At 41.0% G+C, this 26,883-nt stretch overlaps 1 protein-coding gene across 1 annotated transcript in view; it reads left to right on the forward strand.

The window, feature by feature from the left end:
* The window catches only part of STK17A (serine/threonine kinase 17a), a 39,890-nt gene extending 14,189 nt beyond the window's left edge, over window positions 1–25,701 (forward strand). The window contains exons 3-7 of the mRNA XM_032874981.1: window positions 9,062–9,206; window positions 21,016–21,142; window positions 23,964–24,012; window positions 24,100–24,279; window positions 25,029–25,701. Of these exons, the coding sequence (XP_032730872.1) occupies window positions 9,062–9,206; window positions 21,016–21,142; window positions 23,964–24,012; window positions 24,100–24,279; window positions 25,029–25,353 (826 nt within the window). The 3' untranslated portion in view covers window positions 25,354–25,701. The remainder of the gene's footprint in view (window positions 1–9,061; window positions 9,207–21,015; window positions 21,143–23,963; window positions 24,013–24,099; window positions 24,280–25,028) is intronic.
* The last annotated feature ends 1,182 nt before the right edge of the window (window positions 25,702–26,883 follow it).

Consider the following 26,883-nt stretch of genomic DNA (forward strand, 5'->3'; position numbering starts at 1 on the left):
TTTACTCTGAGTGATAACAACCTGTGTTTGTGGCTGCAGCTATTATTTATGGTGATTATTTCCAAATCTTTGTCTCCAGCCCTGGACCTTCTAAGTTCCAACTGCATCTCTCTGTATCCAGCCACACATCATTCTCAATTCAGGATATGAATATGTGGGCTCCCCTGCATTGCCCTGATAATGCCTGTTTTTCTTCTGTTCCCCATTTCCATTGTTATTCCCCATTTATTTCATAGCTCAGGCCTGAAATCTCGACTCTCTTCCTTTCCCTTATCTCCTTTAAAAGCTTGTAAGTAATAAATTACCAAGTTTTCTACTTAAACCTCATCCCTGTGTTCCTTTTTCTTGGTACCTGCTGTTTCTCCTCTCTGCTGGGTCTCTCTGATGGACTCAGTAGCTTCTTGACTGATCACTCTGGCTTCAATTCTAGGATGTTCCACAGGCTTCTGGTAGGTTACTAAGACATAGATGTGGTAATATCATTCCCTTGCTTAGAAATCTTCGGTGGCTTCTGTTGATTTAGTGATCATGGTTTCAGGACCACACATCAATATGATTTATCTAAAAATATTTGTATTCTTTTTGTGTGAAGGGAAAGTCTTAGAAATATGCTTTTGGATATTGAGGCATCAGAATTCTCAGCCACATCAGTAGATTGTTGTGAGGGAAACAGGCAGGTTTATGATCCCCGCGTCACTAATGCATTTCGCATACACTTAAGTACCTGCCATATGCACTAGGTGCTAATAGTATAAAAGTGGTATGAAAGTAAAAAAGTATGGAAGTAAGAACGGCATAGCCTCTGCCCTCCCCATGCTACAGGCTTAGTGAAGGAAATATAAATGATTACAGCGATGTTGGTGTTTTACCAGAAATGCGTGCTAGTTGCTGTGGAAACAAAGTGTCATGGTCATGTAAGAAGCGACTGTGTGTGCCAGGCACTATGCTAAGTCAAATCAGCCAGCTTTATAGAAAGTATTCACATGCTGTATATACATTGTTTTATTTAAAAAAATTTTTTTTCAGGTTTATTCAGATATAATTACATAAAACATTTTGTAAGTCTGAGGTGTAGAATGTGTTGATTCGATACCCTTATGTATTGTGTGATGATTTACCACCACGGCATTGGTTAACACCTGCATCAAGGTATATAATTACCTTTTGTGTGTGTTTGGGGGTAGGGGGGATGGGTAAGAACATTTAAGATTTACTCTCTCAGCAACTTTCGAGTGTATAATATTAGTAACTATCACCGCTGTGCTATACATTAAATTTCCAGAACTTACTTGTCTTGTAACTGGAAGTTTGTACCCTTTGACCAATATCTCTCCTTTTCCTCCACCTCCCCACCCACTGGTAACCACCAGTCTAGTCTCTGTTTCTAGGAGCTTTGCTTTTTTAGATTCCACATATATGTGGAATATATTAAAATGGCTGAATAATATTCCACTTTATGTATAACACATCTTCTTTGTCCATTCTTCCATTCATCGATACTTCAGTGAACAGGGCAGTGTTAATCTTTTTGAGATTCTGTTTTCATGTCTTTTGTATATATACCCAGAAGTGGGATTGCTAGGTCCTATGGAAGTTCTCTTGATGAACTCCATACTGTCTTTCCTTTCCTTTCCTTTTTTCTTTTTTAAAGATTTTATTTATTTGACAGAGCGAGAAAGCACAAGCAGGGGGAGCAATAGCAGGAGAGGGAGAAGCAGGGTCCCTGCTGAGCAGGGAGCCAGATGCAGGGCTTGATCCCAGGACTCTGGGATCATGACCCGAGCCAAAGGCAGGCTCTTAAGCATCTGAGCCACCCTGGCGCCTCCATGCTATTTTCATGGTGGCTGCACCAATTGACATTCCCACTAGCAGTGCCCAAGGATTCCCTTTTCTCTGCATCTTTGCCAACACTTGTCTCTGTGATGATAGCCATCCTAACAGGTATGAGATTATACCCACTTGTGGTTTTGATTTGCCTTTCCCTGGATGATTAGTGATATTGAGAACATTTTCATGTACCCGTTGAACATTTATATGTCTTCTTTGGAAAAATGGTCTGTTTAGTTTCTCAACCCATTTTTAAAATCAGATTGGTTGTGTAAGTTCTTTATATACTTTGGATATTAAGCCCTTATCAGATATATGATCTGCAAATATTTTCTTCCATTCTGTACATTGCTTTCCATTTTGTTGATGGTTTCCTTTGCTGAGCAGAAGCTTTTTAATTTGATGTAGTCCCACTTGTTTATTTTTGCTTTTGTTGTCAAACCAGGAAAATTGCCAAGACTGATGTCAAGGAGCTTACAGCTTATGTTTTTTCATAGGAGTTTTATATTCATGTCTTATATTCAAATCTTTAATCTATTTTGAGTTGACTTTTGTGCATGATGTGAGGTAAGCATCCTGTTTCATTCTTTTACATGTAGCTATCCAGTTTAAAAAAAAAAAACAAAACTTTTATTGAAGAGACTGTCCTTTCTCTATTGTATATTCTTGGCTCCTTTTTCATTAGTTAATTGACCATCTATACATAGTTTTATTTCTGGGCTTTCTATTTCTGTTCTGTTGATCTATCTTTTTATGCCAATACCATATGTTTTTTATTGCTGTAGCTTTAATACACACATACACACACACACCCACAGTTTTTTCACAAGAAATTTTTTGTATTTGAGGTAGAATTGGTATATAACATTATGTAAACTCCAGGCGTACAAAATTTGACTTGACGTGTGTGTACTACAAAGTGATCAATACTAAAAGTCTAGTTACCATCCATCTTCATATAATTGGTCCCCTTCACTCACTTTCGCCTACCTCTCTCCCCACTTACCCTCTGGTTACTACCAGTATGTTCTCTATATCTGTGAATTTTGTTTTGTTCATTTTTTTTAAGATTCCGCATATGAGTGAAATTATATGGTGTTTATCATTTCACTTAGCATATCAGGGTCTGTGTTGTCACAAATGGCAAGATTTCATTCTTTTTAATGGTTGAGTAGTAACTTATTTTGAAATTGGAAATATATTTTGAAATCCAGATTTGTTGTTTCTCGAGATTGCCTTTGTTATTCAGGGCCTTTTGTGGTTCCATGCAAATTTTAGGATTTTTTTTTTCCGTGTCTCTGAAAAAAATTTTGATATGAATTGTGTTGAATTTGTAGATTACTTTGGATAGTATGAACTATTCAACAGTATTAATTCTTCCAAACCATGAGCATGGTATATCTTTCCACTTACTTGTGTCGTCTTTGATTTCTTTCATCAGTGTCTTATAGTTTTCATTGTGTAGATCTTTCACTTTCTTGGTTAAATTTATTCCTAAGTATTTTATTCTTTCTGATGCCATTGAAAATGGGATTGTTTTCTTAATTTCTCTTCCTGAAAGTTCATTGTTAGTGTATAAAAACACAATGATTTTTGGTATATTGATTTTGTATCCTGCAACTTTACTGGATTTATTTGTAAATTTTAGAACAAAATTTTATATGAGAAAAAATTTCAGAGGACTAATCAACCTAAAGTCACACTAAATAACAGAGCCAAGATTCAGTCTGGGAGTGTGTGATTCCAGAGCTTTTAGCCATGAGTTGTGCTGCTTTATACATCTAGGAAGGAGATATTTAGGGTTATATACTAACCCATTGCCTTACCTAGAATGTTTCAGATTGTTCTGACCTCCTCTCCTATTTTTCTGTCTGACTTATACATCCTCCCATGCTAGTCCTTTTCCAGCCACAGTGTGCATTTTAGACACACTGTCTTTTCTCAGCACTTAAAGATGTCATTGAGTTGTCATTTGCCTTTTGTTTATGACAAGAAGTCTGCATTGATTCTCTGTTCCTTTATAAATGTGTCTTTTAAAGACAGTAATTCAGAAATTTGAGCATGATGAGCCTTGGTTTTCTTTGTGTTTATTCTGCTTGGGGTTTACTTTGAGCTACTTGGTTGGATCTTTGGGATTATAGTTTTTATCAGTTTGGGAATTTTTCAGCCATTATTTAAAAAAATATTGTGTCCCCCCCCCAACTCTCTTCCTCTTGTTCCTTCAATTACCATCTGTTAAACTGCTTGATATTGTCACTCAGGTCCCTGGGATCCTATTTTTTTTTTTTTTCCCTCTCTAAAGATTGAATTGCTAGGTCTTAAAATTCTGTTACTATATCTTAAAATTCACTGATTCTTTACAGTTCTATAAAGCCCATCCAGAGTAGATTTCATTTTAGATACTTTATCTCTAGAAGTTCCAATTGGTTCTTTTTCATACCCATCATCTCTCTCATTATGGTCATATTTTACTCTAAATCCTTGAGTATATTTATAATGCCTTATCTGCCAATTCCATATCTCTGTTATTTCTGGGTCTGTTTTTATTGTTTTCCTGTAAGTTGTGGATTGTAATTTTTAAGACTTACTTATTTATTTGACAGAGATCACAAGTAGGCAGATAGGCAGAGAGAGAGGGGGAAGCAGTTTCCCCGCTGGGCAGAGAGCCTGATGCAGGGCTTGATCCCAGGACCCCAGGATCATGACCTGAACCAAAGGCAGAGCCACCCAGGTGCCCCTAATGGATTGTAATTTGTGGCACTTTCAGATGTCTAGTAATTTTTGGAATGATGCCATACATTAAGATTGTCACAGTGTTGAGTGGATTTTATGATCTTTCATTAAAAATGATGACGTTTGTTTTGACAGGCAGTTAAATCACTTGTAAATCAGCTTTGTTGGGGCAGTTCAGAGGCTACTTTAATCTTACTACTAAGGTATGGCCCTTCTGGGATGGGGGGCCTGCTGACTGCCCAAGTGGTTCACATGATTTGTCTACTTGAACTGGACAGGATTCAAATATCTTCTTCTGTTCTCTGAATGCTAGGAATTGTTCAGCTTCTAACTTCCCAGCAGTTCTTTGCTTGACCTTACAGAGTTTCACCTTATGCTTGCCCTTATTAGTATTTTGTCTAAGATTTCAAGATACAGCTAAGCAGATGTCTGGAGATCTTTCTCTGTAGGTCACTCCTCTTGAAATCCAACTTCATTAGCTTTGTCAAACTCCTGGTCTGTGTCTTCATTTTAGCAAGGCTGCCATATTCTGCTTAAGCCTCTCTACCACCCTGGATCACAGTCCATAAATTATTTCCAAATAGGAAGACAGACAGTAGGGCTACTTATTGGTGTCCCTTTTCTTTGGGATCATGGTCTGAACTGCTTGCGTTCTCATGTCTGAAAACAGTTGGCTCGTATACTTTGCTCATTTTCTAGTTTTTATGGCTAAAGGGTAAGTTCTCTGCCATTTGGCTCAAAGGGGAAGTAGGTACTTAACCTTTAGTGAGTCATGTCCTGTATTTTTGACACCATCATGCCCTTATACTTTGTACACTCTGCCTGGGATGTGCTCTTAACCATTTCAGCTAGTGGATTCCTCTACCTTCTACAAGTCTCAGAATAAATATCATTTTTTCTAAGCTTTATTTTCTCCTTTCCAATGAATTGCTTGGTTGCTGAATTATCAAATCACTTGATATATAATTTCACATGCACATATATTTATACATATGTATTCTTTAAAATGTTTCATTTTTCTCTCTCCCACTAGTACCTGAAGTTATAAGCCATACTTATTTCTTTATTTTAAAGATTTTATTTATGTATCAGCGCAAGCATGCACAAGCAGGGGGAGAAGCAGGTGCCCTGCTCAGCAGGGAGCCCCATGTGGGGCTCGATCACAGGACCCTGCGATCATGACCTGAGACTTAACCAACTGAGCCACCTAGGCATCCCCGTACTTATTTATAATTTATCTTTCTATCCATAGCACATTGCACAGGACCTAACATATTTGATTGGTATTTGTTAATTTTGAAGAGTGAGGGAGGAAACATCTGAACTGAGCCTTGAAGCAGGTACAAATGGATATGCTAGTTTCGATAGAAAAAGGAATGTTTGGGGTCAAGAGTCTAGCCAAGGTGCAGGCAGCCAGGCAAACAGTTGCATTTAGCCTGCAGACATCATGTACATACATGGATCTGCAAAATGTTGATCAAAAGATACTTAACCTTAACTTTCTAAGGGCCACTAGAACGTTGAAATGGAAAGTTCTTTATATGTTTTATAAAAATAGTTTCTATGTAAAATTTTTTGGGCAAAGTTCCTGAATTAATGTTTTTGTAAAAACTTTTTTGATAAAAAATTATATGTAATTCATCATAAAATTAATTTCTCAGTTTCTGGGTAATTTTAAAGTAGTGGAAAATAAGCACTACTAAAGTAAATATACCATAACGTAATTGTGGAAGTGCTGCGGTTAAACGATAGGGCACAACAAAACTTGTAGTGTTTCTCTGGCTTCTATGTGAAGGCAGATACTTCCTGTAAAGTGGTTGGTAATAGTCTTCTGTGTCCTGGTAACCCTATGTAACAAGATGCTTTTAAGTGTTGCAGATTGTTCTTTAGTATAATTTTGTTCGGTTCCATTCACTAATATGACAGCTAATGCGGTCGAGCTTACATTTCAGCAGATGTAAACCGGGATGACTGCACATTGTATCAGAAGGGTGTGTGAGTCTTGCTGTCAGTGAAGGCTAGCCTTTACGGCTTTGATAGTCTGCATTTGAAATACATCTCTGAAAATTTTCAGAAAACTGTAGTTTTGTACTTCATATGCTTTGCTTATGTAAACTACTTAAATTGTTGGGAAAACAAAGGAAACCCTTGGGTAAAGCAAGGATGGGTACACCTTATAGTGGAATGAAGTAATAAGAAATTGCTCTTAAATCTTTTCACTTACGTAAATTGACCTTTATTGAATTTTATTGTGAATGGTAGTAATGAGCTGAGAGACTCCGGGAGACTCCATTGTGATTAGGAAACTTTTTCAACCCAAATACAGTTCTCTGTTTTAGTTGAGGAACATGGACAGTTCTGAGTTGTAACTGGCAAATGGTGGTGTACGTGTGCAGAGGGCCATATGTTCCATCCTGGTGTATCTCTAGCTGCTTGGGACTGAGTAGCTCATACTTACTCTTGCTTTAGGTCATCAAATCCATCTTCACAGAGTACGGTAGAGCAAGGCTGCAGTTAACGTACTCTGTAATGATGTTGTGACTGTTCATTTCTTTTCTTATGACTCGTATATTACTTTAACCATGCCTATATATGGGCATTTTACAATTAAATACATAAAAATTATTTTGTTGCTTTCATAATTTTAATACTATAATCAAAATAAAAAATCAGTTGTATTGGTTTAGCCAAAATGAAAACCTTATCAGCCAATTTGCTTTCACTTTCATCACCTGCAACTGTTCCTCTAAACTTAAGTATGTTTTTATCTAATTCTGGTGACAAATTGTCTTTCCTTATATGGGCAGAATTTGGAAATAGGTTGCTGTAACAGAAAAGGAAAGAAAAAAAGGAACTAAGTTATCATACTGAAAGGCAATTAATAAGTAGCTCTGGTCTGACAGCAGCATGGCTGTTTGGAGTTTTATATTTCATGATAATTTATAGCAACTTTATGAAAACAACCTAGTCTTTTTCTTTTTTCCACACATAAAGGACATTTTGAGATAAGACATGAATTGCCATTTTTGGTATGAACAAAATGTTTAAGTATGGACTTTCAGCCTAAGAGAAATAAAATTTTTAAATGTTGATTATTTTTTTTCCTCTTATTGGCAAAATTCTTTGGAGGAAAACAAACTGAGATGCTTTGCCCAGAGGTTGGAAGAAAGTTTAAATCAGTATTAAACTTCTGGTGAGGAGAGGCTCTTCCTATTAAAATTTAAAATGCACGTTCCCTTCACTCCAGCTGTTTTGTTCTAGGTATCTACACTTGAGAGCTCTTGGCACATGAGGAAACATGGGAGAAACTCTAATGTGCTTTCTCATCACAACACTGTTTGTAATTGTGAATAATTAGGAAGAAAGTAAATGTCCTTCAAAGGGGTATGGTTTATTCACAGGGATATAAGAGTTCAAAATTATGAGGTAGGTAGGTAGATAAATATAAAACCATCAAGGAAAGATTCTTAAGACATGTTTAAGAAAAATTTGTAGAACAGCATCAGTAGAATGTGTCCTATTTACCATTTGTGTTTTTTGAAAAAATCCACACAACTAATATTTGTGTGTACATTTAATAAGTATTTTCGTGTGTGTGTGTGTGTGTGTGTGTGTGTGTGTGTATTAAAAATTTTTTTTTAATCTGGAAAGAAATCGTACACCAAAAGGAGATGTGGCCCTAGCTAGGATTGGAGAAGGGACCTTTAATTAATTGGAGGGTGTTTGCTTTATTTTCATTATTTGTATTTTTTATAAAAATATTTCTGTGTATTCTGTAATCAAAAATTTTAAGAAATTTTCACTTGAGGGGTGCCTGGGTGGCTCAGTGGGTTAAGAGTCTGCCTTCAGCTCAGGTCATGATCCCAGGATCTTGGGATGGAGCCCCACATCGGGCTCTCTGCTCAGTGGAGATTCTGCTTCTCTCTCTCCTTCCTGCTCGTGTGCTCTCTCTCTCTCAAATAAGTAAAATCTTAAAAAGAGAGAAATTTTCACTTGAAAGGGTGTTAGTATATTTCACTATTAATGTTTAATTCTTGAAGTTCTTAAACTGATGTTTTTCTTTAGCTTTGGAAATGTTAATCTTAGATCATATTAGAAGCTTCATATTTTTACTTGAAAACGAACAATGGATTTAGGCAAGTAGAAAGAAGTTCACAGACACTCAACTTATACTTTAATTGGTTTTTTAAATTTATTATTATTTTTTTTAAGATTTTATTTATTTGACAGAGATCACAAGTAGGCGGAGAGGCAGGCAGAGAGAGAGGGGGAAGCAGGTTCCCTGTGGAGCAGAGAACCCGATGCAGGGCTCGATCCCAGGACCCTGGGATCATGACCTGAGCCGAAGGCAGAGGCTTTAACCCACTGAGCCACCCAGGCGCCCCTCAGCTTATACTTTAAATAAAGATACTTAATGCGTAAAATGTTAAGAACAAAAAAAGGCTCATTTTTAATGAGCACTTTTGCTTTATAACTGAAGTGCGTTTCTCTCTGTCTCTAGTGCTGCAGGGGGTGAAATCTTTGACCAGTGTGTTGCAGACAGAGAAGAAGCCTTTAAAGAAAAAGATGTTCAAAGACTCATGAGGCAGATATTAGAAGGTGTCCGCTTTTTACACACTCATGATGTAGTTCATCTCGATTTGAAGGTAAGATCTAAATTACAAGTTTGAGATGGTTAAAGAATGACGACACTTCAGGTGTAAAGTGTTTAACATGATTTATTCAAAGATTTATCAAGTTTGTATGCTTTACTAGGTAATAAGGAAATAAAGGTCGAGTCTATTCTTATCGTCTAGCCAGTTTTATCAAGGAAGTAATGTACAGGTGTGTACATAGAAAGGTAAATAAATTGATCCAAAAAAGGGAGCAATTTTAGAGGATATTGGTAGGATAGGTAAACTCTTCCTGATAAAAGATAGGGTTTGAGCTAGACCTAAAAAAAAAAAAAAAAAAAGGATTTAAATAGATAGAGAAAATATAGGAAAAAATATGGGAAAATTCAGAAAATAGAAGATAAAATTCTGTCACGAGTTAGGAAAACTTGTGGGGCAAACATAAATGGAATAGCGTCACTGGAATTGAGAGATAAAATAGGAGATATTGACAATTGAGAAAAGGCCAGATTCTAGGGGTTTCATCATGGAGAGGGAGATGACTTTTTAGCAGGAATATCTGAAAGATAGTGTTGTAGAAAATTAGGCAGGCAGCAGTCAATAAAATAGAGAACTAAAGAGATTCAAGGCAGGTAGATTTAGAATTGAAAATTATCAAAGAAGGAAGAGGAGGGAAGAAAGAATACACAAAGGGCAGCATATCAAGTAATCAGAATGCCAGCTGAAAGTAGACAAAGGACGCAAAAAGGGAAATTTTATTGGCTAGAAAGACCAGGCATAATTTTAACTTAAGGTATGACACTATTCATTAATTCAAATTAATACGAGTAGTTGGTTTTTCTTCAATCCCCAGCTCTGCCTTCTCAAAATGGCAAAAAGATGGTAAGTTAGCTGCTGCCATTTAAGCCTTAGAATTGTCCAGAGGTGTAGCAGGAAAGAGCCAGGTTCTACTAATTAGCTCTTTCTGAAGTCCTGAGATGCACTCTCACCAAACCAACTTAGATCGGTCTGGAACTAACAATAAGCATGTGGGGGTGGGGGGGGTGGGGGGATGGTGCAGGGTTTTGACTGGCCAGGCCAGCATTACCAGTGTCATTTGCTCCAACCCTGGAGGGGTAAATTCCTCCCCCCATCCAAAGTTTTATTTGGACCAAGAGTGGGGAAGAGTTGGGATTCTCAGATCAGTTCTTTTTCTAAAAGAACAGAGGGTGGGTGGGTGCTCAGGAGACCGTGAGTGTCCACTACAAGTATCCTTAGCGCATCCCTTCAGGCATCCCCATTGATGGTTGCTTCCATATCCAGTCCTGGTGTGACTGTGGGAAAGGAAACATTCCTCAAGGAACACACCAGTGACTCCAGTTCTTTATCAGCCAGAGGAGACAGGGTTAAGAAGGAAGTTAACCCGAGGAGACGGAACCCCTGGACCCAAAAAAGGCTTTCCTCTTCTGGACTTCTGCAGCCTCATTTTACTCCTCATCTGCCGATCTTGCTTGACTTCTGCTGTAGTTCGCCTTCTAGCAGAAAGGAGCTGCTTATGGCAGTGGTTCTCCAACCAAGACAGGGATCAGGACCGCCAGGAAAGGCTTGTCAAAGCAAATTGCTAGGCCCCAGTTGTAGAGTTCCCATGGGGTACTGATACCAGTACAGGCACCATTTTGGGAACTGCTGCTGTGGGGCGTGGTAGATGTCCTCCAGTTTAAATAGCAGTGTTTTATCTTCAGTGCGTGAAGGAACACTCAGGGAGGAGTACAAGAGTGTACGGTGTGTGCTCTGGAGGTTGACTTCTTAAGTAAACTTGATAAAACTCTGAAATAAGGTGGAAGGGCGATAGATATTCCTTCAAATGCTAGTTTCCTACAGAAAATACAGGGGAAAGAAAACAATTTGGAAACTTTTTTGTTCTTTTCTGAAAAATGCCAATTTACTTTCATTCTGTAAACTTATTTTTCTCAGGGATGTTAATTTTTTACTACAGTGGCTAAAATGCATGGTTATGACACTGTAGTTTATGGTAGGTAAAGTGGCATTTTTGGAAGGCAGGTGTACCCACATGGAGTCCCAGGATGGTAAAGCTGAAATGGCCTGGGTAAAACCCTCCTAGCACGGCTGAGGGAACTAGGGCTTTATTTTTTCCCTTTAGTCTGTCATATGCTTGGAAATTTTCTGGAAGAAATACACAACACTGCCTCCCTCAGAAACAGCCAGAAGAGATGGTCTCTGCAGCCCAGACTTCAGTAGACTCGGACTTCAGGAAGCCTCAGTTAGTGTCAGCCATGCAGCAGAATTCCCACACGTAATGTTTGCACTAAGCTTTTTTTTTTTTTTTCTTTTTTCATGTTTGGTTTTACACACTTAACTTTGGAAAGTCCTATATTTATTTTTTATGATGTTTTGCTGGTTTTATGATGTGAAAAGAACTTCCAGGAATGAACCCTAATTTAAATAACATTGCACCTATAGGAAATACGCTTTCGATTTATGACAGCTCAACCTTTAACTATTATTCAGGAACTAATTAAGTAGCAGGTCAGACAGGTTGCCAACACTGTGTGTCATGGGTCTTTGATGTTACTTGAAAGCAAAGCAGCCGAAGGTGAAAATTAAGTTCTTGAATACCAGGTTTAACTGTGTATTTACTCAAGGAAATTATATCCCTTTCTCCCTAATACACTCAGTATAAATCATATTCCTTTCTCCCAGTACACTTGGTGTAGAATTCTTTCTGGATTTAATAGAGGCTTTTATGATGGGCCTTTGATGTTGGGAACTGGACTCTTCATGTTTCATAGGCCCAGAGGAACTAGAAGACTGGGTGGCCTGGGGGTTTCTCAGCCGTCCCTCTGTCTCACAGTGTCACAGGTGCAGTCAGATGTGTCCCTACGTGAACCGCTGAAGGGGGAGGGTCGGAGACAGAGTTGGTGCTGCAGCCGTGCTGATGGGAATGATTTCTACCAAAAGGTCCTCTCCAGTTGACTTTCTGTGACCTCTGTGAGTCTGGACAGAGAGTCTGCTGTCCCATACCTTTTAAGAGCCATCTGTGCCATGACAATTTATGCTTATAATGTTGACTCTGAGTCTAAGGGCTGGAAAGCTACAAAGTTAAATATGTTTTCTGAACTTTTAATTCTGTTCAACTTGACAATCCCCATGTCTAGGGCAACTATGAGTTAGTAGACTGTTTATTCTCCATTATGGTTAAAATGGGACATTCTTGTCCCAGAGACAAGTAGTTAGAAACTAGAATAACTATTGTAGTTCTCCTATAAAAGAGATAATTGTCACAATGGGAAATATGCTATTTGGCTTCAGGTCAGATCCCAGATGGGCAGTTTGCCAAAAGACTGATTCACTGATGACTCTCAGCCAGATATCTTAAATTGAACATGGCAAATGCTTTGAGGGGTAGCAGATGCAGATCTTGGACTGTTTATACGACCGCAAAAATAGAAAAGACACTAAACTGTGATGAAGGGAAAGCCCACTCATTTCACGTAAATCGTGGCAGGATTGGCAAAGTCTGAGAAACAACAACTCTGCCAAAGTCAGGACAAAGCTAAAAGCCTCAAAATGACCTCGATTTGGTGAATTAGTCATTGGGATAGTGGCCTGCTTCGGTCACAGGATGGACTTGACCAGAAAGAACACAGAGAAATCCAGTCTTAAAACCTGGTGCTCTTTGTATTTGAATGGTCTTTGTTGGTTAGATCTCTCAACAGTTCTATACCCGGTCTTCGGTCATGAGCTCGTCCACACTGTTACATGTATGTGACAAGCAGAGGAGCCGGCCAGGAACTAGAAGCTGGAACTTTCCGTTTTGAGATTTAAGTTGGTCACTGACAGTTTGAACATCAGTGTATTACTTGAAAGAGGGGTAACATTTCTTTTTTAAATTTGTATTTATTTATTTATTTATTGAGAGAGAAAGAGAGAGAGAAGGGAGAGAGGGTCAGAGGGAGAAGCAGACTCCCCGCTGAGCAGGGAACCCTGATGCGGGTGGGACTCGATCCTGGAACTCCGGGATCATGACCTGAGCCAAAGGCAGTTGCTTAACCAACTTAGCCACCCGGGCACCCAGGGGTAACATTTTTAAACAGTCTCCCAAACTGATTTAGACGGTAGTATTAACCTCTTTCTGTACTATGACTGGGTGTTAATAAATAAAAAGCTTGAATTTTCATTGCCTGATAAAAATGTTCCTCAAAATTTTGTTCATGGTACCTTAAGGCTAATTAAGCAAGTCAACCTCAACTTTCTAGTGCTCTTATTCTGGGGTGATGATTCAGTAACTGTTAAATGAGCTATGTGAGAAGATGACAATACCAAGATAAATGAAATTATTCCCGCCGCCCCTCCCCCACCGCCGTGAAGCAGAGAAATAAGGTAATCCAAAAACCTCCTGACTGCCTTTGTCTGTTTGAGGACAGTTTGTGTGTTTCCTGTTTCTTCCATTGTCATTGCTTCTCCAGCGACCTTCTTGTTTTCTTTTACCACCTGGGATTCATGCATCTTAAATAGAGTTAGGTGCCATGAGCCACAGCTCCTTAACGCAAACTGGATTCTCTAGAAAGCAGGTCTAGCCGAGCTGTAAATGCTAATGTCCTTCTCTTTGTTTGCAGCACAGCTGTCTCACTTCCTGGAAGTGGGTATATTTTGCCATCACAGATGGGCAGATTATAGTCCTGTAACTGTACTTACGTTTTATTTAGAAGAGTAAGGTCTGTTTCTAAACTGTATCTGTGGTCAAACCAGGGCAGTTGGCAGAAACTACCTAGTAAGCATTAATTGTGAAATTCCCTGAAAGAGCTCTGATTGTAAAACGTGTTTTTTCCTAGCAATTCCTCTGTCAACCGTTTAATGTCTCTCACTTTGATAGATGATGGATGCATGTGACTGGGCCTAGATTTCAAATACAGTAACGTTTTAATAATCTGATCACATTAATTTAGAATTTACTTCATTACCACCACTCCAACTAATTTTTACATGATTACCAAAGAAAGCATTTCCCAGGGAGTATTAAGTATAAATAAAGTATAAGGGACAAACATTTAAGCTATTTTAAAGGAACAAATGGTATTTAAGAACATTTACAGACTGTGCATGTTGTAGTAATCACAGATGGCCCTTACGATATGGTAAAGATTTCCACCTTCGCAATATTTCTCTTGGAATTTTTTATGTACTGGAAAGGGCAAAACATGTTCAATGATGAATATACGTAACAGAGGCAACTTATCTAATTTGCTTGAATATTGACATTTTATTTTACTGGAGTATTTCATTAGTGTAATAATACAAAAATTGCCTTGAGAAGTCTTGGGACTCATAATCCTAGTTTTTTCCCTTAAGAAATAGCTAGAAGCTAATTAACAAAGAGAAAATAGCTTTATAATGAAGTTTGTTTATACACATTACCAAAACCTCTTGTTATTTTATGATTAAAAAGAGAAACTTGGGGAACCTGGGTGGCTCAGTGGGTTAAAGCCTCTGCCTTTGGCTCGGGTCATTGTCTCAGGGTTCTGGGATCGGGGCTCTCTGCTCAGCAGGGAGCCTGCTTCCTTCTCTGTCCCTGCCTGCCTCTCTGACTACTTGTGATCTGTCTGTCAAATAAATAAATAAAATCTTAAAAAAATAAAAGAGAGAGAAACTGATTCTAACAGTGATCAGTTGCATATTTTCTGTCCTTTTGTGTATGTGACAGGAGGGATGCTTTATCTGGTTTGGATTAATTTATAACCGTTAGCTCGCCTCTGCAGTCCAGACTTCTGTAGTGACAGCAATTCGTGGTTTTTGTCTTTCTGTTTTAAGTTTTTACTGCAGCCAAAAGTTTCTTTGATTCAGAAAACAATTTTTTGTACAAAACTACAGATTACACTGAGCCAGTTGTTTTCACTATAGACAGAAAGTCTTAGTTTTTATGATTAAGTTTTCAAGATGAACTGCTATTCTATAATTGTGTAGTGGTAACAAATTAGGACATTATGCAAGAGATGTTAAGAATTCTCTGAACATTTATTGGGGTATCATTTGGATTTTTTATTTTTAATTAAAGGCTTTTATAGCTTCACTGTTCAATCCAGTATCACTGGCCATTTGTGGCTGTCGAGCACTTGAGAGCAGAGATGTGCTCCAAGTGTGAACTTTGTGCCAGATTTCAAGGACTTAGTATGGGGGGCAAAAAAAAGTAAAATAGCTCAAAAATGTTATATTACTACCTGTTGAAGGGATAACATTTTAGATATATTAAAGAAGTATTAAAATTATTTTCACCTGTTTCATTTTACCTTTTATAATATGTCCATAGAAGATTTTAAGTTACATTCTGTGACTTGCATTACTTTCTCTTAGGACAGCACTGGTTTAGCGGACAGCCACAGATAATTAAGCCAGAATGACCTGTAATATAAAGCTCACTTAGCCTTTCGGCTTATTTTTCAACTTAATATAATCTGGGTTTTTCTTCCAGGGTTTTACTAAAAATTACTTCTTCAAAAGTCTTTCATAGCTTGTTTGTTTGCTATACTCAGTGGCCTTTACTTGGTCCTCACTCTTTCCCATGTCAGAGAGGACCTTTGACTCTCACCTTCCTGACTTTCTTACTACAACATGGTGCCTGGGTTCCTAGCCTCACTTCTCAGACTGCTACTTTTTTTTTTCTTTCTTTCTTTTCTTCTTTTTTTTTTTTTTTTAGATTTTATTTATTTGACGGGGCGGTGGGGGGGGACATAAGCAGAGGAGGGGGCAGAGGGAGAAGCAGACTCCCGGCTGAGCAGGGAGCCCGATGTCAGACTCGATCCCAGGACCTCGGGATCATGACCTGAGCCGAAGGCAGATGCACAACCGACTGAACCCCCCCCCACCAGGTGCCCTCAGACTGCTATTTCTGAACGTGCTCGTCACTCTTGTTGCTTTCCATTTGATGTAGTTATTGGCCCAAACTCATCTTGGCCACTTTTCTTCTTGCCGTTTTCTCTTCCTCTCATTTACTTCCATGGTGTTAGTCTTGCCTCTGTGTCCTTGTCCTCCCGAGTCGTATCCTCAGCCTTGGACTCTCTCCACACTGAACTGCCAGCTGTCCGGGGCGGTTCTGCAGGCGCCTCTCCTTCTGGGTCTGAGAATCAGAATGGAACCAGTTGTCCTCTCTTGCTGACCTTGGCTGTATTGATCAGTGAATGATCTAATAAGCACCTTGTTCCTCCACAGCGTCCGTCCCATTGGGCTGTGGATTTGGTCACTGGAATGTGTAAAGTTTCTTCTGTTTTTGTTTTGTTTTGTTTTTTATTCCGCGCTTCTTCATATCTTCCTCACGCTGTCTCTCTCTCCCTTTCAGGACTGCAAAAACAGGGTAGAGGCACATTCTTCGAAGACCTTCTCGTATTTGAGAATCCCTTGCACGCATCACGCTGTATATTAGCTCACCCGTGTATACTTCGGCGTGTGGCCTTTCCTTTCCCTGGGATGTCCTCTTGTCCTCCCCTCTAGTGTGTCTTCTACCAGTTCTTGCAGAATGCCCACAAAGCCTCTGATTCCTGTTCCTCCGCCCCCATCTGCTCACGAGGCTTTGCCTGCCACCACACCGTCCCTCCCGCCTTTGTGCTCTTCTCCGGTTTGCGGTTCCCCCACTCATAGCTTGTCCTTGCTTCTGGCGGGGTCTTTCCTCTCCCCGGAATGCCCCCTGCCAACGCCAGGCCCCTGAGTATTGTGCCGTGACTGGCTCCTTGGTAGCTCAATGCTGCCTTCTCGGAGACCCCTTGCCTGACTACCGGGAACCAGCACACTCCTGCACCACACACACACCCAGCAGACACTCCCATCCATGTCCCTACTGAGTTCTCCTGAGTTCTTAAAACCACCCGAGGTGTTACTACTTACTCGTGCTTCTTTGTCTCCATTGGAATGTAAGCCTCCAAAAGAACGTGGGATTTAGGTCTCATTTTCTGTTTTCCCAGTAGGCAGTCAGTAAAATATTTTTTGAATAAGCGACAGTATCCTTTTCCTCCTCCAAGGTCTGCTCACTTCTCTCCTGCCCAGTTCTCCAAGGCTGAATGATTCTCGCTGATGGATGGCCTGAGCGCTTTGTCCACGAGCGCACTTGAAACGTACAGCAGAGCTAGTCGAGCCTGCTGGGTGCTTCCCTGTGATTTCTCTTCTGATGGGGAACTGTCGCCGGAGACTTGGGATCACTCGTATTTGCAGTGCCTCCAATCCTGACGCAAAGTGGACACCTGTTAGATTCTTTTGTATAGTTCTGTCTCTTCCTTTTCATTCAAGCAGCAGCTAATGTGTGCCCCCCGGGGGCCGGCCCACTGCGTGACTCCTGGAGCCGGGGATTCTTCCTTCTCTGCCCCTGAATCCAGACTTGGGTCAGTCTACAAGCATTTTCCTAACAGAGAAGGGCAGGAGGGACGGTTGGGAGACAGTAACCCCTTTAAAAGAGAGGAACCACCTAGACCTCAACTTCCTGTTTCATATGTTCTTGCCTGTTCAACATCGTTAGAATCTCTTCGCTGCCATCCTAGAGGTCTTCTCAGCAAGCTAACATGATGCACAGAAGAAGGGAGAAAAGGACACAAAGATACTGTTGTGAGCGCGAGCATGGCAAGTGGGAGACACTGGACAGTGTCTGCCGAGACAGTCTCCACCGTCGCCGAGCCAAGGGGAACAGGTTACTGATGAGTCTGGAGAGCCAGGGAGGAGCTCGGACCAGCAGGGGTTTGCATGCACGCTAAGGAGTTTGGAGGTTAAGGCTAACGGGAAGCTACTGACGGGTTGAGGCAGGGAGTGACAGATCAGGTTTGTATGGAGCAAAAGCTCCTTCTGTCTACAGAAGGCTGGGCGAAATAGACCCTAGCAAACCGTTTAGAGGCTGTTGCAATTGAGCAAACACTTGATGGTACCTTGAATGAGTGTTCTGTAGTTGGAGAGAAATAAAGTCTAGAAATGCTTAGATTTATGACTTAAACTCCATAGGGTGTAGTGAAACGTCAGCTAAATGAGGAGAAAGTGGGGAGAGAGGAATGGCCAAGGTGATTTTTAGTGTTTTCTTCTACCTTGCTAGGTGAGAGTGGCATTCCCTGGGGTGACCGTCACTGGCATATGGGGAATCTGGTTTGGGAGGGAAAACAGTCTGGTTTGGGCATGCTGAATTTGAGGTAGCTGTGAGACATCAAAGGAGGGAGATTAGGTAAGCAGTTGGTTGAAGAGGTCTGAGCCAGAGATAAAAATCTGTGACTCATAATGTCTAGGTGATACTTAGGCCCTGGGTACAGATGCACTGTGTCAGGTGAGAGCGGGGAGTGTACGAGCGGGGAGCCTCAAGACCAGGCTGTGAGAAACCCATTGAATGGGCCAGTTAAAGGACGATGAACCCACAAAGGAGACAGAAGCAGCAGCCAGAGAGTTAGGAGGAAAAGCAGGATAGTGCTTTGCTGTGGAAGCCAAGAGTAAAAGAGTGTAAACAAGGAAGGAGCGGCAGCGATGGTCAGGCACTGCTAAGGCGGTCGTTCAGAAGGCGTGGGATTAGGTCACTGGATTGTAGTGACCTACAGGAGAGGAAGGAGGAGACAAGTCAGAAGGAGTGGCTGGATATGCATGGAAGGAAGGGAGATGTTACCGTTCATTCATTACAAACCTCTGGAGAACCACAGTGTGACAGAGGGGAGAGGAAAATACAACAAACCAAGCAGGGGCATACATCTGTCATGTACAAGGTGTTGTGGAGTAGAGGGGGACAGGCATCGAGCCCTCCCTGGAGGGCCAGAGGGGGCGTCAGAGTTGGCTTTCTTGAGGCACCGATGCCTTGCTGAGACCCGCCGCGCATGGAGTGAATGGTGGAACTAAATTTGCAAGCGGAGAAGGGGAGAGGGCTTCCTGAGCAAAAGGAGCACAGAAGGCAAGGGCATGAGATGGGGGCGTGCATGTCTTGTGTAGGGATTACAGCTTGTTGGATTTGGAACACAGATTGCCTGCGGGAGGGTGGCAGGAGGTGAATCGTGAAGAGGAGGCAGAAGCCAGATCATGAAACACTTGGGGTGCTGTAGTGAGGTATTTATACTTTATTGGTACAAATGGTTCTCAATTTATCTTTGGAAATATTTTTAATGGCAGAAGACAGGAAGTGCAGCCCTTTTCTGAAGCAACATAAACTTTTCTTTCAAAAGTGATTTTATTTTGGGGCACCTGGGTGGCTCAGTGTAGGTTAAAGCCTCTGCCTTCAGCTCAGGTCATGATCCCAGGGTCCTGGGATCAAGCCCCGCATCGGGCTCTCTGCTCAGCAGGAAGCCTGCTTCCTCCGTCTCTCTCTGCCTGCCTCTCTGCCTACTTGTGATCTCTATTGGATAAATAAATAAAATCTTAAAATCATTTTATTTTAAAAATTAAAGTGAATTTTATTTTCTAGTATATATGTTTGACTTTTTATGTAAAAGTGTCTGAGGTTATTTGGCCTTGGCCTTGGGTAGCTCTGTTGCCCATTGTCAAATACATTCCCTCAGAGAATGTGTTCGTGGGTGAGGACTAGCAACCAGTATCATGATCAGACTTACTTTATGGCAAGATCATTGTTCGGTGAAGGATGGGTTGAAGATGGGGAAAGCTAGAAGCAGGAGGGTAGTGGTCCAGGTGAGAAATAATGAAAGCCCAAACTTGAAGCAGTTGGGGGTTTTGAGATTTGGGACATGGTACTGGCATGCTGGTGACTTCACTAGGTGTGAGACATGGTTGAAAATGAAGGAGACAGAGCACTTTAGGTTGATTTTCCCCCCCTCAGTGCCTGACCTGGGCAATGACATTGGGCGTATAGAAGGAGAGGCATGGGGCGTCTGGGTGGCTCAGTGGGTTAAGCCTCTGCCCTCAGCTCAGGTCGTGATCTCAGGGTCTTGGGATCGAGTCCCACATTGGGCTCTCTGCTCGGCGGGGAGCCTTCTTCCTCCTCTCTCTGCCTGCCTCTCTGCTTATTTGTGATCTCTCTCTCTCTGTGTGTGTGTCAAATAAATAAAATCTTAAAAAAAAAAAAAAAAAAAAAGGAGGAGGAGGAGAGGCATGGGGTTGATGGGGCTGAAGGAAGAGCTCTTGCCCGAGCTGTTTATTGGGTTGATGGCCTTGCTCAGTAGTGGGAGTTGAAGGTGTGGCCCATTTCAGCCAAATGAAAAGATCTGATTTTAATTGGATCTATGTGTCAGCGAAGGGCTTAGGATAGAGGTCACCAGCCTGTAAGTGGCGGTTGAAGCTTCAATAGTAGATGACATAGTGGAGGGCCAGACAACGAGGGATCTGGGGTAACACCAGTATTTAAAAGGAGGGAACAAGGAAGAAATCTTTAGAAAATGGTGAGAGATCTATTAAGGAGGAAAACATCCAAGAATGTGTAAAAGGGTGGTTGGCAGGCCAAATCATACAGCCACAATGGTGCCTTGAAAGACATTCATTCGATTTGGGGGGGTCTTTGATTATTAAAGATTTTGTGATCTTAGTAAGAACAGCTAGAGGTAAGAGGGGGCAAAATCCGGAGTCAGCTGCACTGAGAAGTGACAGCAAGTGTACACAGCCGTGCTTTCTAGAAGCTGAGCTTTGAGGGAGTAGCCCGGAGTGAGTGCGTTGGCTAGAAAGAAATGGGGAGTTTTATAGGATATTTATGAGTGGCTTGGTTTTGTTTTTAAGATGGGGTAGATGCACATTTATGTGCTGAGCGGGAGCCAGTACAAGGGGAGGAGATTGTATGAGGCCTGTTGCCTTATGTATTGTAAATATATTGTAGAAGTATTTAGTGAATGACTGCTTCTGTTCCATTTGTCGATCAAGCTGTGTAGGCTTCATGGGCTACTTGCTCTTTCTGTATTTTTAGCCTCAGAATATTCTGCTGACAAGTGCATCTCCGCTGGGTGACATTAAGATAGTTGATTTTGGTCTTTCAAGAATAATGAAGAACAGCGAAGAGCTCCGAGAAATTATGGGTACTCCTGAATATGTGGGTAAGTACTCCTGAGAGGGGGTTATGTTCTGCATTTGGGGTCAGGCATCGTCTTCGTTAGGGAGCCACATGCGGCGTGGTTAACAGTGGGGCCGGCCATCTGCTGTGTTAAAATTCTACCATCAGAGTCCTTCTTTTGTGTAAAAATTTAAAAATGGTAAACATTAAACGGTAAGTTACCAAACTGATGATTGCTTTCCTGAAGGGAATCAAGAGAATTTGAAGGGCTCCAAAAAGGATTTTCTTAACAAAGTATAGGATATCAGGTTACCTGAAGGTGGGAGGATATTTAACAAGTAAGGACCTTTAAAGAACTTTAAGTTCATAACAAACATTGCTCGGTAATCGCAAGCCCTGTGAAACAGTCGGCATGTGGCATTTCGTTGTCGTTGGATTAATGCAGGGTCGAGAGCTTCTGGCAGAAAGAAGCGTTAAGCCTTGAAGGTACAAGAGCAGCCAAAGGGATGAACCGTGGCTTTTGTTTGGTTCAAAAATAAGTGAACTCTGACTTTTTGGACAGACTGGCAGAACTACAGGATGCAAAAGGAGCTGTGGCCTGAATGCGGTTAAAAAAGATACCCGGAAGCAGAGCAAGGCAGTGAAAGAGTGTAAAGGTGGTGACCAAGAGTTTACAATATTTACAATTACAATTTCAGAGATGGAACAGTTCTCCATCATTACTAGGGCTGTGGCCTGCGGCGCTCTAGACCTATAGGAGCAGAAGCTGGACACCAGGCTGCCCGGGGCAGACATGAGCGCAGACGCTGTCCAGGGTGGTGGCAGGCGGGTCAGGGGGTGGTTTTGTGTCCGATGACAGCAGCCAGGGGCAGGGGAGAAGGCGGAGGTTGGAGGTGTGAAGGGGACAGGCTGGCTGCATTTCTAGAGGGCCTGGGCAGCCGAGGCCTCCTTTCGGAGAGGAGGCGAGGGTAGTGGGACTTTGTTTACAAGAAGCGTCAATTCCAGAGGACGGATAGGGTTGAGGAAAACAAAGCTGTTGGGCAATGATAGTGCAAAATATATAACTCAACGCTTTAAAATTAAAGATATCACTGGCAGACAAACCTTCAGAATGTTAATGTGTTCTCTGTGGGCTAGAACACTTAAATTCCAGTGTGTGTCGTGACCACTCAGGAAGGTTTAAGGATGGGGCTTCGCAGGCCTCTTGGGAAGCAGCAGCCCAAATCCCTCAGCCGGTCGAGAGCCTTGCAGACCAGAGCAAACGCGGAACGCAGGGCTGTTAAGATGAGAACCCTGTGGTGGTTACTGCCCTGAAGGGAGTTCTCTTATGTTTTGTTTTATGCTTTCTGTTCTTTGGGTCCATTCTCAGTTTTCTACCAAGAACTTTTTTTTCCCCCTCCAAAAACCAGAACTATCTTTATTATAAAAGTAATTCCCAATCCAAGAAAACTAAAAATAATTCAGAACTATATAATAGAGACAAACAAGGGGGCCTCTCCTCTCTTTCCTTCCCGCACTTTCAAGGTGAGTGTAAGCCTCCCAACTTGTTCTCTTTACAGAATCCTGTCTGGGCGGCGGGCTGTACATGTGACCTCGGTCCTGAAATCTCTTTAGACCCCCCATGCCTCTGTCCCTAAAATGGGGCTACCATAATACTACCCATCAGATTGACTCTATCAACTCTTACATCCGTGTTCAGCTTATAATAAACATGAGAAAGGAAGCTACTCTTACTTCCGGCTCCCTCCTCCCAGCAGTTCTTTGGTCTCCTTTTCCCCTCCGGTAGTTTAGATGCTGTGCATTTCATTTTAAATTTCCTAATAGTTTCTTTTAAAACTTTAAAATAATATTCATAAGCTCTGTTTCACGACTCAGTATCAGAAGGTGAAGTTGAGGAAATTAACCTAACATTTTCTCCCAACCTTTTCTTCCTCCCTCATATTGGGGGGTGTGTGTATGTGTGTGTGTCCCGTCCCCTACCAGTGATGAGTATGTGACTTGAGTGTTTTGATTTTTCCTAGGATTGGATATCTTCACCCCCGCCCTTTTTAAAATTGTAATTACCACAGTTGTTTAGTTTTTGATCTGTTTATAAATGGATTCAGTACTTGATTGCCTGTCTTGAGTTCTTCCCACTTTTTGAAAAAAATACTCATCTTGTGGCTGACTGGATTATATCAGTGAGTTTGCCTTTCAAGGAGGATTTTCATAAATTTCTCCTAAGTCGTTGCACATTTGAGAATGCCTTTTGTATCGCTTGCTGGGACAGTTTAGTTAAATGTTATCAAAGCATGCTGTTTTCCAGGACTCTACAGAGGCAACTTTGTTGTCTGTGTGGTGCATGTCATCTGAGAATGCCCAGTTTTTTCTTTAACCTTGTTGATTGACTTTTTGTCAGTGGGTGGACATCTTAAAACCTCCTCCGGCCACAGCACGGAGAAGAGATCAGGGAGGTCAGGGGAAAGTGCCACGGACTAGGGTGCGAGCCATGGGGAAGCAGCGCCCCGGATGGCATCGAGAAAGATTTAAAAGCCGTCATCTGTCAGAGAGGACGCTCGATTATCGTGGGTATGGGAAGAGGAAGGTGTCAGAGTTGTCAGTTCCTGTTACAGTACTCATGCATTCGGGTATTTTAAAAATATTAAGACCCAACAATGGAGGGTGCTGGTGGGAAAATAAGTTAATTACATCTAGTTAGACTTTACAGTAATTCATGTTAATTTATATAATGCTATTACATGTTAGCCCAAATCTTGGTGGTGTCTTAGAGTTTCTGATGAGTATTTTAAATTTTTTTTTTATTTCAAAGTGCAAATTAGGAATTTTTTTTCACACAGCAAATGTTTTCTTGTTTCTGATACTAGCTCCCGAAATTCTTAGTTACGATCCTATCAGCATGGCGACGGATATGTGGTAAGAGTTATTTCTGAAAACTTGCATCAAATTGGTTTCAAGAAATGAGTAGGATACTAATTTTTCTACATTTTCATTCTGCTTTAGGAGCATTGGAGTGTTAACATATGTCATGCTCACAGGAGTCTCACCTTTCTTAGGTGATAATAAACAAGAAACATTCCTAAACATCTCTCAAATGAGTTTAAGTTATTCTGAGGAAGAATTTGATGTCGTGTCTGAGTCTGCTATTGACTTCATCAAGACACTTTTAGTTAAGAAACCTGAGTAAGTATTAGCGAATACTGATCTTTGTCCATTTTTGAGCGATCTGCTCTCAGCAAAAGCAGGCTAACCTGAAACACCAAACGGAAGGCAGGACAATGTAGACATTAAACTAGATGAAACCTTGAACCCATTTGTATTTGTTGAAAGGAAATGTCAAAAATGAAGTATCTTAGAAAACGTGAGCCGCATCTCAGTGAAACAGCTATTGTCTGTCTGGTCTTCCAAAAGGGCTTTTCAGAGATCTCTTCCTTCGAGTGTTTTCCAGCACTGTGGGAATGACATTTGCACACAGATGCCAAAACTCCCAGTCTTACTCGGGAATCACAAGAAGATTCTTGTCAACTCTTCATACCTCCCCATATATAACACAATAAATACACCTTATGCTCTGATTTATGTATTTTTAAGATTTTATTTTTTGAGTAATCTCTCTACCCAGTATGGAGCGCATACTCAGCCCTGAGATCAGGAGTCACGTGCTCTAGGGACTGAGCTAGCCAGGGGCCCTCCCGGTATGCTCTAATTTATAATTGAAGTTTTATTTTTTTTAAAGATTATTTATTTGAGAAAGAACGAGTTGAGGGGAGAGGGAGAAGCAGGCTCCCTGCTGAGCGGGGAGCCCAATGCGGGGCTCGATTCCAGGACCCCAAGATCATGGACCTGAGCTGAAGGCAGAGGCTTAACTTCCAGGTGCCCCTCTAGTTGAGGTTTTAAACTGTCTTAAGTGTGAAATGTGTTTCTTTTTACAGAGATCGAGCCACAGCCGAAGAATGTCTAAAGCATCCGTGGTTGACGGAGAGCAGTGTTCACGATCCTTCTTTCAAAGTGAAAGGGGCATTAGAAGCAGCAAATGCACTCCAAGAAGGTGATGCTGTGCCTGAAATTAATTCAGATACTCAGAAACCGGAAACCGAGGAATCAGGTGCAACAGAGGAGTTAATTGTATTTACTTCATATACTTTAGGACAATGCAGACAGTCTGAAAAAGAGAAAATGGAGCAAAAGGCCATTTCCAAACGATTTAAGTTTGAGGAACCTTTGCTACAAGAAATTCCAGGAGAATTTATCTACTGAGCAGTACTTCCCTTTAAAACTTTAAGATTTCTGCATTGAAAACATTATTATTATTTATGGACTTCTGGCCACATGGTACATGTACTGAAAGTGGATAAACCAGGTATTGCTGATAGAAACTAAAATAACTTTGTCAAACTTGTGGAGTTAGTTATATCAAGACAGATTTATAAAGCTGCCAACCAGGAGTTTTAACGGGTAAAGTTATCTGTGTCCATGTTATTTTTTTAAGAAGGGAGATGTTTGAACCTTTTGTTTCTAAATCTTGTTTCTCCAGAATGAGAATTTGTTATGCAAAGATATCTGTATTTCCTTTCTTTAAAAATCCAAGTAAAAGTGCCAAATTAACATCTCTGTAAATCTATTTAGCATTATTCGTGTGCATCTATATCTGCATATATATATATATGAATATATATAGATATAGATATCTTTGCTAAAATTGATACTTTTTCACTTTGGATTTTTTGGAGGGGGGAGTAAGCTTTTTAATTATGTATCTTCCAAATTTAGAATAACATCCACTAGAGTTTGATAATATTTTTATATTTTATTACTGCTTTATATTGACTTGATTTGACTTCTCTTGTCTTTGCTTTTGCCTAATGCTTGTAACCTATCAGTGAAAAAGCCCTGGCTCATTTTTTTTTTCTTCAGTGTCATAAGAGTGAGGATTTTCCACCTCAGACTATTCTGGTTTTAAGGTCAAGGTTAAGTAATCCTGTAACGTAAACCAGTGCTGCCTTCTCACGTGCTTGTCACTTGCAAGTGTCCGTGTGATCTGATCAACATGGGGTTGCTTTGGTCAGTGAAAAGATGCTATTACATTGTTTTTGTTAATAAAACCCCCGAGAGGGTAAAAGATGAAGCATATCTGTCCTAGCCATTGAGCCTCCACTTCTGTGTCCTGACTGTACTAAGAAATGTTATAAAAAAATATTTATAAACTTTATTTTGTTCATGAAAAACATGACAAACATGACATTGGATACTGTGTCATCAGGGAAGAAGCCATTCCCAGAACTCACATGAAGATACTCTGTAGAATGTAATTTGATTAGGATCAACACTTCAGTTGGAAGTAGGCCCCATAGTGAGCAATAAATTCCTATTAAAAAATGGAAATGTAAAAGTGTACGCCATATAACTTAAAGCAACTAAACATCTTTCTCCCACAAAAAAGTCTGAGTCGTGTCCTTATTTATCTTTTATTAGGCTCAGGGCGTCAGGAAACTTGTGAATATAAGTGGTCTGTCGCCCGACCAGTTGCTCTTCGGGGCTCACTCGATGCTCTCTCCTGCACGAGTTCTTAAATGTCCGGGTCCTGAGCTGGTGGCAGCACCTAACCACGTGCTGTAAGCGTGTGCGGTGTGCGGTACGGGACCCTGCCCCACGGTCTGTAATCACCCCCTGCCCTGCAGGGGTCAGAGCCCCGCGACCTTCCTACCGCATCAGCCGAAGCGGATGAGGCAGTTCCAACGGGCAGGTTGCAGTTTCTCACTAAATCGGCCGCGTTTACAGTTTCTTGGA

The sequence above is a fragment of the Lontra canadensis genome, unplaced genomic scaffold (assembly GCF_010015895.1).
Source record: "Lontra canadensis isolate GAN:19392208 unplaced genomic scaffold, GSC_riverotter_1.0 scaffold54, whole genome shotgun sequence".
Taxonomy (NCBI): Eukaryota; Metazoa; Chordata; class Mammalia; order Carnivora; family Mustelidae; genus Lontra; species Lontra canadensis.